Source organism: Dermochelys coriacea, chromosome 3 (genome assembly GCF_009764565.3).
Source record: "Dermochelys coriacea isolate rDerCor1 chromosome 3, rDerCor1.pri.v4, whole genome shotgun sequence".
In the NCBI taxonomy this organism is placed as follows: Eukaryota; Metazoa; Chordata; order Testudines; family Dermochelyidae; genus Dermochelys; species Dermochelys coriacea.
Window position 1 is genome coordinate 4,365,285 of NC_050070.1, and position 19,244 is coordinate 4,384,528.

The window sequence follows — 19,244 nt, forward strand, 5'->3', positions numbered from 1 at the left end:
GGTGTGTGTCTGTCTGCTATGCTGTCTCCCCTCCCTCCATTTGTGCTGCCTTGTAGAGTGTGAAGCTACATTAACATATTAACCCTTGAGGGCTCAGGGGAGTGCTTGTTCATTTAGCAGTAAGGCATTCCCTGTGAAATATCCCACCCTCTCACTTCACTGTCTCAAACAAGCTTCATCATTATCACTGTGTACAGTATTAAATTGTTTGTTTAAAACTTATACGGTGTGTGTATATATATTCTTTTGTCTGGTGGAAAAAATTTTTCCCCCGGAATGCAACCCCGCTTATTTACATTAATTTTTATGGGGAAATTGGATTCGCTTAAAGTCGCATTTTTCAGGAACATAACTACAATGTTAAGCAAAGAGTTATTGTACTTCCCAAATGGCTGAGTAAGCTAGAAGTACCCAGTGTGAGCTATATGGACCCAACTAGTTGTGGCAACTGAACTCATAGGAGCTTGCGTCTGTGGAAGAATGAAGCTGAAAAGACAGCCACTGCTTCACACAGAGAAATTTCTTTGCTCTTTCTGTTTTTCCTTCATATTCCATTTAAGCTCTCCAAGTGTCAGCCCCATTAACAATGGCTGAAGAAGCATTTTCCACAACTACTCATATGCGAGCCCTCCCTCATGTTCCTCCCCCAGCTATAATCCCATGTTTTGAGTCCACACAACACTGTGAACACAGGACCCCCAAGAGCAACATGCTTTAACAGCTGGTATAATTTTAATTCTAACATATACACATGTTGCGATAGTTACCACCATCATTTTGAATGTACTATTATCCACATCACGAATTACTTAGTCAAGTATTCCGAGTCGGCTTATGGGCTTTTCAAACCCCAATACTCTTTATTTGCAAACTTAATGCTTTAGAAGAGCAGAGCCATGCGTGTAGCCCAGTACAATTTATGACTATCTTCATCTACAGATGTGCAGCCTCTGATACCACACCCCCAGCATGCATTGCTCCATCTCACTCAGAATGGTCAGGTTGCTATGCAGGCCAAGATTTGTCTCCAAAGGCAGCAGCTCCATATTAAAATGAGGGCAGCTACACTTTGCTACATTTACAAGATAGGTGGAGCTCTCTGGCTCCAGGCAGATTTTCAATCAGCCCATCAGCTGGGCAGAATTCAGGCTCCCCTGGTTTATAGGGATCCCCTGGTTTTGATGAACATACACATCCCATCAACAAGAATCACTCAGCAAGAGGAGAGCAGAGTCCTCAGGTCAGCAATTCTGATTTCAGGTTTGAATTTATACCAGGGAGACATTACAATAATGGAAACATTTTTTAAACCAGTCTATTGCCAATTCACTAAGGCAGCACAACTCTCCTGTAGCTCACATTAAGAGCCCCTCCCTCAAAATAAATATATCAAGATCCTTGTAGAATCAGAATGTATGCTCTCCCCCCTCCCCACTCTCTTTCTCTCACTCTCACTCACTCACACACAGTTAAGATACTGTCTTTAGGAGATACATGGCACAGATCTGGTCAGATATTGCCAGTGAAGGTTCAAACAGGGTCTGAAACTGAAGTCAGAATTTGTTTTTTTGGCATCTTATTGAGGGTGAAATATTAAGACATGGAGTCCATCTCATGATTCAGAAAGGAGAGAGTGCCCAATTCACATGAAGTCATCTGAATCATTGCCATCCTGTGGAGAAAGAAAGAAGGGAATTATTGAGATACCTTTTTAAAATGGAAGTTTAACACTGGCAAGATAAATTGAAAGCCACTGGACTACACTTTCTTCATTTGCTGACCCCTACAAAATTTCAAATGGAGGTGCAGACACCTTTAGAAATTTTAGACAGTCTGAAGATGCTCAGATAAAATTGCTGGTGTAGTCAGCAGTATCTCTCATTGTTTAAGGAAGTGGCTGAGTTTTTTCTGGTTTCGATACATATGCCATAAAATCAGCCTAGGCGTACTCAACAGGCTCATGGTCAGAGTTCTGAAACTAACAAATCCCAAAGCTAGGTCCTTTGGATGTTGTTGCTAACATTTCACATGTTGAATATAAGTATTCTCCTATTCATTCAAGAAGTATGCCCCACTGAGAGATTTTCCCCTCTAACTCAAAGCCTAGGACCCAGCCAGCTAACTGTACGGCTACAGATGAAATATAAAATCTGCAGTGCTTGCTAGCCATCCAGTAAATGAGCGCCACACGTTCCTAGCACAGCAGGTCATCCATCCATGTGTAACCCTGGGAGGCAGGGAACTGGTGATTAAAGCTCAGATAACCCCTGACCTGGTTACTTCAGTAACCTTTACCTATATCATATGACTCGGGCCATGAAGTGGAGATCAGTCTCTTGCCAGCACTCCTGCGTATCAGCCCTTTGTGATCTTAACTTGATCTGACTACAGGATAAAGGCACCAGTCTGACAACACATGTAGCTTAGACACAGAGAGGCGTGATGCCCCCATACATGGGCATTTCCTCATATGGCATGTCACTAACCAGACACAACTTGCACATGTGTAGCAGGAGGTGCCACTGCTTAAACCACATAGAATAAAATGAACTATCATGCTCACCTGTGAAACCAGCCAGAAGAGTCACTCCCCCCGCCCCCCAAAAAAACCAACAAAAAAACCCACCACCCCATGAAAACCATAAACCTATCTCAAGCAGCTGCTGAGCCTCTAGAGATGCAATGGGTGAACAGATTTTAAATTAAAATTTGAGAGAGGCACTCTGAGCTCCTTGTTTGCCTAGAGATATCACCAATGCAACAGAACGTGAGGGTACTTGCTTTCAGAGGAAGGATACCAGGCAGAAAGCAAAGGGATGCAAAAGTCCTAGAACGCACAAGGGAAACGATGCCTTCCTCACTCAGCTTAGCCCCTTATGTAATCCAGCTCCCAGTCCTCTCTCAGCGCTCATTTTCCTTATGTTTGCCCATGGTCATCTCAGTCCTTGTCTCACTGCTCCGACTCCCAGCTCTGTGTCTCATAGCATGCAGCTCCTAACACAAGATGCTCTCTTCTCTCCTCCTTCAAATCCACCTCTTCAAGTAATCTCAGCTGCCTCTCTATAGTCCCCCGGCCCTTCCTCTCCTGGTCTGTTGTCCCATGTCTTCGCTTCCCTTGGCCTTTAGATTGCCTACTCCTCAGGACAAGTGAGACACCTTGGTTTAAGGGCTGTGTACACCTTTAGTCACAGAGTAATACAAAGATAGGTGATTCCCCCAGCCCCAAGACAAACCAGACACTGGACTAAACAGGCAAAAGGACAAACAGAATTTCACTTAAAATTCTTACTCTCCTTTTGGTGGCTGTCCCACCATAGCACAGTCATCCTTCCCACACAAAGCATCTCATCCCTACTGACAAGAGGCTCTGAACGCAACCAAAGGGAATTCAGAGCAGCAGAGTGGGAGACTGGAGAGAAAAGAAAGGAGCAGATGCATCCTTAGCCTGTTTAACAACTCTAAAGGAGACTCCCTTTCCCTGTAATCATGCACCTCCCCTCTCCTTGGATTTTGTTCTGTAACTCGAGCGGTAAGAGGGGGATAACGTGTGGAGCAATTCACCACATGCAGCTACTGGGCTGAAACTTGCTTTCGCATCTGTATCCTGTTACCCTACTCTGATTCTTATTCAGGCCTCTGGAAGCAAGGTCTTCACAGGTGCCAGCCTGAACATACCTGGTTGGAAGACATGTTCTCAGACTTCATTAGTGAAGAGTAGCTCCTGTAAGGGAAGAGAAATTATGTAGCAAGATGCATTTTTAAATGTACATTATGAAACAGGGCAGTGCGCCTACAAGATTAGCCCTCCCATTCTTCAGAGGGAATTCAAACACATCAGATCTCAACATTAGCTTGTCTTCCAAAGAACATACTCCGTCCCTAACTGAAGAATAAGTGTGCTGTGGAGAGCACAGACACCTTGGCACAAAAAACACTCAAGTCAGAGATAGAAGAGATCACCGTGGTCCATCGACTAGGAGCCAGTGCATGGGTTGTCTATAACATTCATTCTCCACAGCTTTGTCCAAATACACAACCAGCGAGATAACTAATAAGGGGTTATAAAACCTTCTTTGCTTGAGGATTACTATAAAAGTGGCTTGTGGATGGCCAAAGCAGCTCATAGGCGAACTGCACTCCCCACTAGCACTCCCTCTTGCCTTCAGAAATTGAACTGGGACTCAGATGCCTCTGTGTTGGGGCTCTAAGTTATTGCTCCTTTGAATTACTGAGTGCACCAACAGGAGCTGTGAGATCTAGGCTCCCTGAATTCCAGCCTCATGACCATCTAAATACACATTATCTACTATTTACTTTAACATTTTATATGTACAAAGCAGTCATAGGGTCAGACACACTCATGTTCGTCCAGGTTTGTTTGGTAGTCAGGGGGTTAACAGATATATTTATCTACTCTTCTCTCAAGGACCAACATGGTCACAAATGTTTTCTGCCTGTCTGCTGTCAGATTGGAAGATCAACAGGTGCAGCTGTTCATCACAGTGCGTTTACAGGCATACATAATGCCTTTCATGTACACTAGGATTAATTTGTATTTTTAAAATCACTATTTGCGAAGTGCTTTGAAGCTTGACAAGCATTACACAGGCTTTGATTTTCACTAGAGCAATTCAGTGCTTTACAGATATAGCAAGCAATTCTACCCATTACACAGAGTTCAGTGACTTGTCCAAGTTCATACAGCAAGTTGGTGGCACAGGTGAAAAAAGAGCCCAAGATGACTCCCAGCTCTGTGAACTATTCCTCACTCCAGTTTCTAGTAAGTGAATTGGGTGAATGCATCTAATTCTCAAGACAAAGGCAAAGAAAGGGTTGCCAGGTACAGCAAATACTATTTCTTAAGACTGTACCAGTCTAAGACAGAACAGAGTACGATGTGGTTCCTGCTGAGTCAAACAGGCCCTGATCAAAGTCTCGCTCCCACCACTGATAGGAAATACTCACAGTTAGAGTTAGTCACAGCCATTACTCACCTGAGATCTTCCATTTCTTTCTTTTTCTTCATTTCCTCCTTTTCTTTCCGTTTCATCTCTTGGATCTGGGCTTTTTTCTCATTCCTCTCCTCTCTGTCCCGGGCTTCCTTCTCAGCAGCCAGGTCGGGGAACCGCTCCACTTTGGTCTTCTCTAGCCTGTTCAGTATCTCATTCACCTTCTTCTCCACTGTCACTGTTCTCACCTTTGGGATAGAAAGAACTATAATCCTTACCAAAAATGCTTCCACCTTGCATTTCATTGAGAAAGACTTTCCACACAGTGAGGTAAATACAAAAAAAAGGAAAGGAGTACTTGTGGCACCTTAGAGACTAACAAATATATTAGAGCATAAGCTTTCGTGAGCTACAGCTCACTTCATCGGATGTAGCTCACGAAAGCTTATGCTCTAATAAATTTGTTAGTCTCTAAGGTGCCACAAGTACTCCTTTTCTTTTTACGAATACAGACTAACACGGCTGCTACTCTGAAAACTGTAAGGAGAGTGATCACTTAAGATAAGCCATCACCAGCAGCAGGGGGGGGAAAAAAGGAGGAAAACCTTTCATGGTGACAAGCAAGGTAGGCTACTTCCAGCAGTTAACAAGAATATCTGAGGAACAGTGGGGGGTGGGGTGGGGTGAGGGGGAGAAATAACATGGGGAAATAGTTTTACTTTGTGTAATGACTCATCCATTCCCAGTCTCTATTCAAGCCTAAGGTAATTGTATCCAGTTTGCAAATTAATTCCAATTCAGCAGTCTCTCGTTGGAGTCTGTTTTTGAAGCTTTTTTGTTGAAGTATAGCCACTCTTAGGTCTGTGATCGAGTGACCAGAGAGATTGAAGTGTTCTCCAACTGGTTTTTGAATGTTATATTCTTGACGTCTGGTCAAACTGGACAGTCTCTACGTAAAAATGAATGGACACAAATCAGACATCAAGAATTATAACATTCAAAAACCAGTTGGAGAACACTTCAATCTCTCTGGTCACTCGATTACAGACGTAAGAGTGGCTATCCTTCAACAAAAAAGCTTCAAAAACAGACTCCAACGAGAGACTGCTGAATTGGAATTAATTTGCAAACTGGATACAATTACCTTAGGCTTGAATAGAGACTGGGAATGGATGAGTCATTACACAAAGTAAAACTATTTCCCCATGTTATTTCTCCCCCCCACCCCACCCCCCACTGTTCCTCAGGTTTCAGAGTAGCAGCCATGTTAGTCTGTATTTGCAAAAAGAAAAGGAGGACTTGTGGTACCTTAGAGACTAACAAATTTATTAGAGCATAAGCTTTCGAAAGCTTATGCTCTAATAAATTTGTTAGTCTCTAAGGTGCCACAAGTACTCTTTTTTTTTGCGAATACAGACTAACACGGCTGGTACTCTGAAACCTGTCATTACAAAAAAAAGGAGCATTTTCTCCTTTACATGGGGCTCCTGAATCTCATTTAAACAGATGGAAAGTCACTGCCATCTGGTGCTGTTCAGTGGCCTGTGTGAGAAGAGCTGGGAACACAGTACAATCTCCGATGGGCACAAGAACACAAACCACCATCACAACTATCACTAATGGGGCTTCTTGGCTGCAGTCTCATCAGAGGGGCCCAGGATTGACTGAATCATGCACAATGATCATCCACCCAATCTTGAAGTGAGTTTCAGTGGACATGGGCTGAGCATGCTGGCAAGGGAAGCTCATGCTGCTGAGTGTGCTGTGCCCGTTCTGTGGACCACTGTCTTCAACCCAGCGTTCCCCAGTACTGATTTGTGTTTTAACAAGCACTTTGCCCTTCTACAGAACCTGCCACCCAAGGATCTCAAACTAGTTTACAGACAAAAGTCTTAACACACCCAGAAAGGTACAATCCCAATTCTCAAGACTGGAAAATCGGGCACCAACAGTCTGAGTCAAAATCTGTTCAAGTCCATGCGAGTCCACTGACTTCAAAGGGCTTTGGATCAGGGCCCCAAGAGATTAAATGGCTTCCCCAAAGTCACAGAGGAAATCTGTGGAAGAGTGAGAGGTGGACTCAGATCCAAGACCCGGGCCTTTACCATAAGACGCTCTTTCCTTCTCTCCCCTGACAACCTAGCTCTTTTTTACGCATGATTCTAGCGCTCTGGAAGTCAGTTTTTATGATTTCCTGGCAGGCTGCTCACCTGGGTGCCAAGAGAGAACTCTTCTCTGAGCACAAGTCTGACTGATAGCAATTTTGAAAGTGACAACTAGATTCATGCTTTAAGTCTGGAAGTTCCTTCAACATTTAAAAATTATGAAAATACCCAGATTTTTACAGGAAAGAGGATCTGATGAAGTCTGATTTTCAAGACTTCCCACTTCCAGAAGATAGGGGTCACCTATTACAAATGTTACCAAGCAGAAGCAAATCAGCTGCGATTATGGTGTTACCAGGCCAGAGGGGCTTCAATCTTACTGAAGATGATAATCCAAGTGTAGGTGGAGATTCAAGCAGAAAGTGTTTCTGACACTTGGATGTTGTATATTGGCAATATTTTATACAGGCCATAACAAATTACTCAGCTCTATGTCCCTGTTGTAACTTGTGCCTTCCATTTGTTGTAGTGGTTTTACTTTACTTTAAAAAAAAGAAAAGGAGTACTTGTGGCACCTTAGAGACTAACAAATTTATTAGAGCATTTGTTAGTCTCTAAGGTGCCACAAGTACTCCTTTTCTTTTTGCGAATACAGACTAACACGGCTGCTACTCTGAAACCTACTTTACTTTAGTGGTTCTCAAACTTCATTACACCACAACTCCTTTCGGACAACAAAAATTACTACATGACCCCAGGACGGGGGGACGAAAGCCTGAGCCCATCCCAGCCCCACTACTCCAGGTGGCTAAAGTCAAAGCCCAATGGCTTCAGCTCCAGGCAGGGGGCCTCTAACCTGAGCCCTGCTGCCCAGGACTGAAGCCCTTGAGCTTCGGGTGGTGGGGTTCAGGCTTTGGCACTGGACCCCAGCAAGTCAAAGCCAGCCCTGACAACCCCATTAAAATGGGGTCCCGACCCACAGTTTGAGAACCGCTGCTTTACTATATTCTGATACCCAAGTGGAAACTTAGTTTAGCCCACCAAAAAAACAGCTGGGATTTTTCCCATGCCCCTGGACCACGATAATTTCTCTTGATTTAGAGCCCCGTGTGAGACTCAGTATGCTCACTCTCAATATGGCAGCATTATGGAGAAGAAAGGTATTGCAGTCAGCTGGTGGGTGTCTTTGAAGCTGCATAGCAACCACTTACATCCTTTTGTCTGTGAAACCCTATCTGTCCCACATCCATGTCAGCTGTTTTCTTCAGGTTGGTCCACGGCGTGTACACCACATTGATGTTGTTCATTTTGCAGCCTACAGAGCAGTAAGGGGAGAAAGGAGACTTCTTGTATCAACGGCTCAGAAGTGGGAAATATTTCTATTCTCCGTCCCCACCTCGAACCTTCTGATGACCAGTCTCCACAATCAGCCAGAGTCATGCTGTGTTACATAGCTTTTAGTCAGTAATATTTGTAAGGATCTGTCCTCTTCCTCCTATCTGAAGTAAGTAACAGCATTGCAATGGAACAGAAGGACTTTGCTATATCGCATTCTGTGGCAGCAAGAGCCAAAGCAGTGTTAACTAACTCCAGATTGAGTCTGGCTTTGCCAGAAGGCTGCCTGCTACAAAGAGGGCCTCAAGTGGGTATTAGAGGGAAAATGACAAGACCCCTTTCGGCTTAGAGGCACCATCAGGAATCAGGAGATTAAAGTTTCAGTATGAAAATATCATCAGCAGCACCAGCTGTTGCAAGTGACATCTGTTTCCCATGAAAACAGCAATCTATGAAGTGTACTTATTATTCTGATGTCAAAAACAAGGAATTTCAGGAATTTGAATGGAATAGATGCTCCCCTGCCCCCACCCCCGTTGTACACAGTCCCTTAACCTCTACAGGAGACTTGCCAATTTCAATAGGTAAATGTTACCTTGAATGCTATTGGCCTTTACTAGATGAGCGCAGTCTATCAAAACTTCTTTGGGAATATCATCCACTGTTTGCCCCTAAAACAGACCAATGAAACATGAGGGGTTTACTGTGCCATTTGAGGGAGCAATATAGGACTTATGAACACGGCATAAACACCACACCAACAGTGCACTTGGAGCATGCTATGCAAACAGAGGTACGAGCCCCTGCATTACACACACAGCTTACAATACTTTACACTTCTATAGCACCTACCAACCAAGGATTTCAAACCACTTTACAAACAGTTTTGTCTCTATACCCCTCAGAGGTATTAGCTCCATTTTACTGAAAGGGGAATGAGGTAGAGATAGAATGATTAGTCCTAGGTCTCATAAATCCATGGCAGAGCCAGGAGCTGTGTTCCCTCAAAGCTGCACGGTCACCCAGGAACGAATCAGGTACCGTGCATATCTGGGGGTGTATGTTCAGGCGCCCGCCCCCTGCTGCTCTGCAGTCACATTGCTCCTGCCCTCTGCTTTGGAGCCCCTGGTCAACTACTCCTGGGACCCTCCTGCTTGCTGTGCAGAGCACAGCAGGGGCGGGAGAGGGAAGGGGGTACTGATACATGCGTGCGCACAAACACATCTCCCAACACATACTTGTGTTATTGTTATTATTTCTTGGTACTTCCTGTAATGCACATATATTCTTGGTAATTTTATTCTTTCAAAGTGCTGTTATTTGTGGTTTTATTTCTCTTTTATGCTTAAATTTAATTCCTTGAGTAGTGAGTTCTAAAATGCTTAACCTGTCCTGACTGGAGTAATTATCCCTATGGTAACTTTTAAAAAATATATATATTATAGCTAGGTTTTTTGTTTCTACTGATGGCGCACATCACCTCGATATTGGTGCACATAACAAAATTCATTCCGCACATGGATGGAAAAAGTTAGAGGGAACATTGATTAGGCGCTATACTCAGAGGAGAAGACTTCCAGCTTTGTCCTATATTTTGGTTGCACCATTTCCCCTGCCCTTCCTAGGCTGCATACTAACAGATGCCCAAGTTCCGCTACACACCTGCGCCCTTGCAGATCGCCATTAACATCAGGGGCGCCATGTGTGAGCAGGTGGGTCTATGCATTCAGAGCTCATAGTGGAATGGGAGCCTCAGATTGTAAGCTCTTCAGGGCAGGTACCATGACTTCCTATGTGTGTGAATAATGCCTAGCATATTATGTGCATCATCGGAAAACAAATTTCCCCACATTTAGATGTATGATCTCAATAAATATTGGAGGCAACAAACCCTCCTAAAACAGGGAGAACTAGACTTAACATTTCTGAAAGTTCTAGGGTTCAAAATAAGCAGAGAAAGCCAACTCCTGAAAAAATATTTTCTGGAAATGAGAGGATACAAACCCAATTTTTAAGCAATCCTTTGCCGGTCACCGTTATACCAGTACATATTTGTTTAAGTGCACCAGGATTCTGTGATTACCTTGTGTAGTCGGAGGTACACATGTGCAGAGGAGAGCTTATCCACATGAAACCTACAGAATAAAAAGGCACATTTAGCAGAGGGTTGCTTGCTCTGAAATAAATGATACAATACAGTTTGCCATAACAGACTAGTAGTCCCATGGGTAAAAGCATTAAAATAAATTCTGAACATGCATATTTGACAGCATGCAACGGAACTGTTACACCTTATCAGGTGTTTCAATCTTTGAGCAAATATTCACCCACCTGTAAGAGGAGGAAATTGAAAAGCTAAATATTTTCTCTGAAACATAATATACTTAGACATTAACAGAAAGATCTTATGAATAAGATATTGCTATTTGGTCCCTCTAGTGATTCCTACGGAAATGACATGGATGTCTACCCTTTCTAAAAAAAAGAACAGGAGGACTTGTGGCACCTTAGAGACTAATAAATTTATTAAGAGCATAAGCTTTCGTGAGCTACAGCTCACTTCATCGGATGCATAGAATGGCTTTCTAACTAACTAATGATGTGAGAGAAACAAATTAGTATATTACTATAGCAAAGCACGTTATTAAAAGTGATGGTTACTCTAACAAGACCCAAGGATCTTCCATCATAGGGTATGTCTATATTGCAATAAAACCCTCACAACTGGCCCATGTCAGCTGACTTGGGCTCATGGAGCTTGGATGCCCAGGTTATAAAATTTCAGTGTAGATGTCCAGGCTCGGGTGGGAGCCCGGCGATATCTACACTGCAATTTTATAACCCTGCAGTCCAAGCCCCGCGAGCCCAAGTCAGCTGACACAGGCCAACCACAGGTATTTTACGGCAGGGTATACATACTCCCATAGTCTTACATCCTCAATTTGCAGAGCTGGTGCAAGAAAAGCAGAGGCAGCGCACACTTGTGATACACTAGCTCCACCAATATGCCTCAGTTCACTCCCAAAAAGACCATCTCTAGGAATGAGAAGGGAGGACAGTCTATATGGCCCTCTCAATTGTTAGCCTCTCAACTGAAATAGCTAACAAGGAAGCAAGTATCAATTCAGATGATGAGGTTTGTATACGGAAGCCTGTCTACTGAAACAACTGGCTCATTCCATACATCATCTAACAGCTTTACAAGGCCCTAAGCAAATTTGGCCACTGTCAACATAGAAAATTTGGCAAGGATTAACACAAACAGCAATCAATAGCATATTTGCAACTAACAGCAAGTTGTCCTAACTGCCCTCTCTGATTATTTCCTTTTCCATGTAGGGGGATCAAAACTATGTCAACATGTGTGGTAGAGAGCAGTGCCCATAGCCACCCCTGTGCATGCGACCAGTTAGGTCTGCTTAGGTTACACACAGCTTTTGCCTCTCATGATTCTGAGAGTCGTTCAAGCTCAACTTATGAAGCCTGAACAAAGGCAAGAGCTGAGACAAGACGACAGGGAATATTTCACTCTGCCAGGCAGCGTGCGAATACAGTAGACATGATGGTGACATTGTGTATATACATGTACAAGAAGAAATCAGACAAAGGGATTGGGTTGGAGACCCAGCATGCTCCTGCAGAGAGGATACTGATCTGGGGATCAGGAGACCTCGGTTCTATTCTCCCATCACTGTTGCTGATCTGCCACGTGACTTGGGACACGTTATTTCACCTCTTTGCCCATGTCCCCTATCACTAAGGCCCTACCAAATTCTTAGCCATGAAAAACGCATCACGAACCATGAAATCTGGTATTTTACGTGCTTGTATCCTACATTATATAGATTTCATGGGGGAAACCAGCGTTTCTCAAATTGGGGGTCCTGACCCAAAAGGGAATTGCAGGAGGGTTGCAAGGTTATTTTAGGCAGGTCATGGTATTGCCACCCTTACTTCTGTGCTGACTTCAGAGCTGCAGATAGCAGCAGCTGTTGGCCGGGCCCCTGGCTTTGAAGGCAACGCCCCTTCAGCAGCAGCGCAGAAGGGTGGCAATACCAGACCATGCCACCCTTCCCTGCTGCTGCCTTCAGAGCTGGGCAGCCAGAGAGTGGCAGCTGCTGACCGAGGGCCCAGCTCTGCAGCAGCAGCGCGGAAGTAAGGGTAGCAATACCACACCAGGCCATCCTTACTTCTGCGCTGCTGCTGGCAGAGGTTCTGACTTCAGAGCTCAGATGCTGGCCAGCAGCCACCGCTCTCTGGCTGCCCAACTCTGAAGGCAGCGTCACTGCCAGCAGCAGCAGTGCAGAAGTAAGAATAGCAGTATTGCAACCTCCCCTACAATAACCTTGTGACCCCCCCCCCCGTCACACAATTACAACACTGAAATTTCAGATTTAAATAGCTGAAATCATGAAATTTACATTTTTTTAAATCCTATGACCATGAAATTGACCAAAATGGACTGTGAATTTGGTAGGGCCCTACCTATCACACTTTACCGTGTCTGTTTAAAGTTCGCCTACATGGTTATTAAAGAACAGCTATTCCTGAATAACTGCATGTATGGGCACACCTATTCCATGTGCACACAAGCCATATTGCATTATAAACGCTTCGTGGGCAGGGACCAGCTCTTACTATGTGTGTGAGAAAGTACCTAACACAGTGTGTCCCCAGCCTCAGTTGGGACCTCTAGGTGCTACTCTATAACAACCCTCCATGACTGTGTTTAAACTAGTTAATATTCTAATTATTATATATAGTATAGTACCTCTAGTAGCCAGAAGAGCCTCCTACTGAAGTTCACTATGAAGGGCATTTCATTTCACAAGCATAAAGGACTTACATGGCTCTTTTCAGTACCTACCAAATATCTTCAGGCCAGCCATATTTTATCAGGTCTTCATCTGCAGGCATTAAAAAAAGAATACTGAGCAAAGAAGGATATCTCCCCCAACAGCCAACCAAACTGCCCATTGAGACACAGGCAATGAGGGGAAATGATTGCTTGAGTTAGGGTCCTGAACTCATTTTGACACACCACTAATTACTTTTTAAAAGCTAAAGGGCCTTAATATCAAGAGTGTTTGCACTACAGTATGGCACCTGGAGAGTGAGAGTGATGGAATCCCAAATAAGGCCTGAAACACACAGTGCTCTCGGGCACAAAGGTGCTAAGGCCAAAATTCTGAACAGTTGTAATTTCTATCCCTTTTCCTCCACTCCAGTCTCAGGGGGTTTTTTTATTGGGAGACACTGATCTTTGCATAACTATCCTATGTAGGAGATTTTCAAGAGGACAATTCTCAAGATAAAAGCACCAACTCTCTTCAATTGAAGCGCTAATTTTGGTTTTGCCTTAAGTACTGAATGGCAAGCAGTGACATGAAATAAAGCAGGACTGTACCCTGGTTTGTTGGAAGAGGACACAGCAACAGAAAACATAATTTGAAGAACACTAACTCAAGATAGGAAAAACTGACCAAATTATGCAATTATGCAGGGAACAATTAAACTAAACAAATAAAGTGCTGTCAAACCATGCAAGGCTTCTACCATTGTTTCCTTGACCATTTTATAGCCTGATAAAAAGCCCAGAGTGCCCACTGACTTCAGATTAAGCCCACAGACAGCTTCCCCTCTCACCAGTCCCAGACAATGGTATAAAGTAATGCTATAGACTGCATAAGAAGTTACTGTATAGCATGATTTGCAAAGCAGCTATCATGAAAAATCTGCCTTCAAACAACACAGTAAAACCAAACAGGAAAATTAAAAAACAAAGTTAAAAAGACAAAAAAAGCAAACCCCAATCTATCAAGCCTTGCCAAGTATTTTCATGTACTTACTTTCATATTTATCTTTTCCCATGTAAATGGTGTAAACGGAGGGAACAACTGAGGGATAGAAAGAGGACACATCAAAAGGAGTTTCAGACAAAACTGTGCACAGAGGTACTGACAAATACACCATCTATGTCAGTGGCTCTCAAACTTTTTTTTACTGGTGACCCCTTTCACATAGCAAGCCTCTGAGTGCGACCCCCCCTTATAAATTAAACACACTTTTTATATATTTAACACCATTATAAATGCTGGAGGCAAAGCAGAGTTTGGGGTGGAGGTTGACAGCTCGTGACTCCCCATGTAATAATCTTGTGACCCCCTGAAGGGTCCAGACCCCCGGTTTGAGAACCCCTGATCTATGTCTCCGAACATCTAATCCATCCCATTCCCTTCCCAGGGGCCAGAGCAAGATTGAGTCACTTTAAAAGGTCATCGAGAACAACCAACTAAGTTTCCACCAGTTCCTTTGGAAGACTAGTCAGCAGTATAACTGTCCTTGGGGCAAGACACTTCATGAAGTTCGGGCTCACTTTAGCTTTATATAATTAAAGTAGTGTGCAATCCTGTCATCTCAGCATAGGACTGGGAGTCAGAAATTCACAGCTCTGATGCTGACTCCCTTTGTGGACTGGGACAAGTCACCCAAGTTCTTGAAGCATCCTACCGAATTCCTCTCTGTCCTTGGGTGTCCACACCCACCACTCTGCCTAGACATCTGTATCATGCCATTCTGGGAAAAACTGGGCAGCTCTCCCATAACTCCCTTAGCAAGGGACAGCACACTTGAAGACAGGCAGGGAAACAAGAGGGGCAACATACTTTGGGATATCCAACTGTAGAGAAAATTGAGAGGAAGGACCATGTTATACAGTTGGTTAGGTGGTCCCTTACATATGGCAACACAGTTACAACCTTAGTAGCAAAAAGAAAGTTATATGCTAGCCTAGGTCACAGGCCATGGTGACACATGGTTAGTTTCCATGATTACTGAGTAAAAACCATACTGTGTGCGAACATAAACAGCACTTAGAGCCAGCCAAGTTATCAGTTGCTTACAAACTCAGAAATTAGAGTAAACAGGGACTAAATATCTAGCTTATATTGATAGAAATAAAAACGTATCCAGGTCTCAGTGTAAATATAACACTGAGTCCAGATTTTTACTGGGTAGCTAGAAATAAGATACAGGAAGTAGAGAAATTTGCTGAACCATCAAGACTGAGGAGTTTCACACAACAGTGACCTGGCCTCTGAAAAACAGAAGATGGAAGTCAGCACGGTGAGAAGCTACATGGAGGAGGCAGTGTAGAGAAAAGTCTCCTTTAGAAATTCGGGGTCTGATCCCACGCCAGTTGGAGTAGCTCTATGGAAAGAAAGGCTACTTACCTATATGGCACATACAATGGTGGTAATATCAACCATATCTCACATACTATGAATCAGCCCCTTTGGGTGACTTTTAGTGATCTGGGATGGTTTTGTAAAAATGAAATCAAGCCTGACACAAAGCTACAGGAATGGATTAGATGACCGAACAGCAGATCCTTTCAACTCATACGATCTCATACACTTGGGTTTCAATGGACAATGTTTTAAATAACTCCCAGGAGGTTGTTTTCTCTCCAATTCTGGCCACTTAAGACTTAAGTGTATGACATCACAAGAATCCCCTAGATCACACGTTTTCAAAATGTGAGGTGCGGCCTCCTGAGGAGACGCAACAAGGTTATCAGAGGGCCGGAGGACTTGATGTGAAGTAGAACACTCCTGCATCCTTCCCACTTTCCAAGGAGCAGGAGTCAGAGAAGACGAAGACAGAGCCTCTCCACAGGCAGAAGCAGTGGCAGTGGCTAGCGCACAGCAAGATAGGTAGGCAAGACACAGGAGAAGGAGTTCGGGGGGGCCCAGCAGGGGGATTGGGCGGCCTGAAGCGGGATGGGGCTGCGGGGTTAAGAAGGCCCGAGGGACACAGGAAAAATGGTTCGAGCGGGGACCGAGACGGGGTTGAGAAGGCCCGAGGGACACAGGAGAAGTGGTTTGGGGGGGGACCAACGGGGGGATTGGGGGACCCGAGGTGGGGTTGAGAAGGCCCAAGGGACACAGGAGAAGGGGTTCTGGGGAGACCCGGGGGGCCCGAGGCAGGGTTGGGAAGGCCTGAGGGACACAGGAGGTGGGATTTGGGGGGGGGCCCAGCGCGGGGATTGGGGGGGCCCGAGGGGGGATGGGGCTGCGGGATTGGGAAGGCCCGAGGGACACAGGAGGCGGGGTTCGGGGGGGCCCGGCGGAGGGATGGGGGCCCCGAGGTAGGGCTGGGGGCCTGAGGGGGGATGGGGTTGCAGAGTTGAGAAGGCCTGAGGGACACAGGAGAAGGGGTTTGGGGGGAGCCTGAGATGGGGCTGCGTGGTTGAGAAGGCCCGTGGGACACAGAAAAAGGGGATTGGGAGGCCCAAGGGACACAGGAGGCGGTGTTTGGGGGGGCCCGGCAGAGAGATTGGGGGGCCAGAGGTGGGGCTGGGGGCCCGAGGGGGGCTGGGGCTGCGGGGTTGGGGAGGCCCGAGGGGCACAGGAGATGGGGTTTGGGGGGGCCTTGCGGGGGAATTGGGGGACCCAAGGCGGGGAGGACTGGGGGGGCCCGAAGTGGGGCTGGGGCCCGAGGGGGGCTGGGGCTGCGGGGTTGGGGAGGCCCGAGGGACACAGGAGATGGGGTTTGGGGGGGCCTTGCGGGGGAATTGGGGGACCCAAGACGGGGAGGACTGGGGGGGCCCGAAGTGGGGCTGGGGGCCCGAGGGGGGCTGGGGCTGCGGGGTTGGGGAGGCCCGAGGGACACAGGAGATGGGGTTTGGGGGGGCCTTGCGGGGGAATTGGGGGACCCAAGGCGGGGAGGACTGGGGGGGCCCGAAGTGGGGCTGGGGGCCCGAGGGGGGCTGGGGCTGCGGGGTTGGGGAGGCCCGAGGGACACAGGAGGCGGGGTTCGGGGGGGCCGGAAGGGGAGGGGCTGGCGGCGCCGCGGACTCACCGCTGGAGGAGAAGTAGAACACCATGATGGCGGCGGCTGAGTCCCGGCTCCTCGGCCGGCCCGCCCGGGCTGCTCCCGGCTCCGCGGCCCGCTCCCGGCGCGAGGACGCTCGTCACTCCCCGACTTCCGGCCGGATTCCGGAACCGCGCACCGGAAACGGAGAAGCTCGCGCAAGCCGCCGGCTGTGCGCAGATTCGGACGCCGGGCAGGCCGCTGTAGTAGGTTGTGCGCATGTGCGTCGCCGCCTTCTTTTGCAAGCGTGGCCGTTGGTGGGTCCCGGGCTCTGGAAGCTCTTGTCGGGGCTGGGGCTGGGGCTACCACACCGACCTGCTGGGCCTGCAGCTCTGGTCCTGTGTCACCTCGGCCCCTTTTGGGGGGCATTTAATGTTGCATTGGTGCACGTTTCTCTAAGGTAGACGGGGGCTTAGGGCCTCTCTCTGGAGCACTAAGAAAAGGAGGACTTGTGGCACCTTAGAGACTAACAAATTTATTAGAGCATAAGCTTTCGTGAGCTACAGCTCACTTCATCGGATGTATTTGGTGGAAAATACAGAGGGGAGATTTATTTAAATCTCACGAAAGCTTATGCTCCAATAAATTTGTTAGTCTCTAAGGTGCCACAAGTACTCCTTTTCTTTTTGCGAATACAGATTAACACGGCTGCTACTCTGATCTCTGGAGCACTGAGTCCCTGACGATACGGGCCAATAAAAACGCCGATACACATTTTGGATTATAGCTTCCTTTCGGCAGGGACTCTTGTTTTTGGTATGTGCATGTACAGTGACCAGCACAGTGAGGCCATAGCCCATTAGAGAGAGGCTTGTAGGCACTAATATTGGTTATGATAATCATGGAATCGTAGGACGGGAAGGGACCTTGAGAGGTCATCTAGTCCAGTCCCTTGCACTCGAGGCAGGCCTAAGTATTATCTAGACGGTCCCCAACAGTTGTTTGTCTAACCTGCTCTTAAATATCTCCACTTATGGAGGTTCCACAACCTCCTGAAGCAATTTATTCCAGTGTTTAACCACCCTGACAGTTGCACCCTTGCTGCAATTTAAGCCCATTGCTTCTTGTCCTATCGTCAAATACAAATTTCAGTCTGACACAATCTATGCCTCAGAGACAAGGTAAGCAAGGTAATGTCTTTTATTGGACCAATGTCTTTTGGTGAAAGAGACAAGCGTTTTAGCTAGACAGAGCTCTTCTTCAAGTCTGGGAAATGGTGTGACAGATAAATACATGATGGAACAAATTGCTCCCTGTAAGTAGTTAATACATACTCGAAGGGACAAGGTCGGTGAGGTAACATCTTTTATTGGAGCAACTTCTGTTGTTGAGAAAGACAAGCTTTCTCTTGGTCCAATAAGAGATACTATCTCACCTACCTTGGCTCTCTCATATCCTGGGCTACAAAAACACTACAAACAACAATCTTTTCCTGTCTCTTCCTCTCGACAACGCAACGACATTCTTGCCCCATGTAGCAACATTATTTCCCAAATTTGTTTTGGATTGATGGATTGTGTTTATTTTGGAAATCACCACCATTCACCTCCCATTTTTTAAATTTCTGAGCAAGAGTGGGAACATTTAAATGCTCAAACACTAATAAGCACAGCAATCTAATGAACAAAAGCCTAGTAATAGGTAAGGACATCTTTTAAAGGCAAAAAGAAAAGGAGGACTTGTGGCACCTTTGAGACTAACAAATTTATTTGAGCATAAACTTTTGTGAGCTACACGAAAGCTTATGCTCAGATAAATTGTTAAGTCTCTAAGGTGCCACAAGTCCTCCTTTTCTTTTTGCGGATACAGACTAACACAGCTGCTACTCTGAAACTTTTTAAAGGCAACAGTCTGCAAAGTTTTTGAAGAAATAAATTTGTAAATGCTACCAGATTTTGGAGCTCCTGGGGCTGGATGGCTCAGGACACTGGGATTCCATCTCTAGATTAAAAGAAAAGGAGTACTTGTGGCACCTTAGAGA

The 19,244-nt window shown here is 45.7% G+C and overlaps 2 protein-coding genes across 3 annotated transcripts in view; one reads left to right on the forward strand and one right to left on the reverse strand.

The window, feature by feature from the left end:
* Nucleotides 1-710: 710 nt before the first annotated feature.
* CCDC25 (coiled-coil domain containing 25) lies at nucleotides 711-17,389 on the reverse strand. Its single transcript, XM_038395063.2, has 9 exons — nucleotides 17,252-17,389; nucleotides 14,239-14,286; nucleotides 13,257-13,296; nucleotides 10,473-10,524; nucleotides 8,985-9,060; nucleotides 8,266-8,369; nucleotides 4,995-5,197; nucleotides 3,676-3,721; nucleotides 711-1,672 (listed from the first exon to the last, which is right to left on the reverse strand). Exons 1-9 carry the CDS (start codon nucleotides 17,274-17,276, stop codon nucleotides 1,643-1,645), a joined length of 624 nt encoding a protein of 207 aa, XP_038250991.1. The 5' UTR covers nucleotides 17,277-17,389; the 3' UTR covers nucleotides 711-1,642.
* The window catches only part of ESCO2 (establishment of sister chromatid cohesion N-acetyltransferase 2), a 30,952-nt gene continuing 29,072 nt past the window's right edge, over nucleotides 17,365-19,244 (forward strand). The window contains exon 1 of one of the 2 annotated variants that reach the window (XM_038395057.2): nucleotides 17,365-17,484. In XM_038395057.2, the coding sequence (XP_038250985.1) occupies nucleotides 17,483-17,484 (2 nt within the window). In that variant the 5' untranslated portion in view covers nucleotides 17,365-17,482. Of the gene's footprint in view, nucleotides 17,521-19,244 lie in introns of both variants that reach the window. The other variant, XM_038395056.2, reaches the window with a different exon arrangement.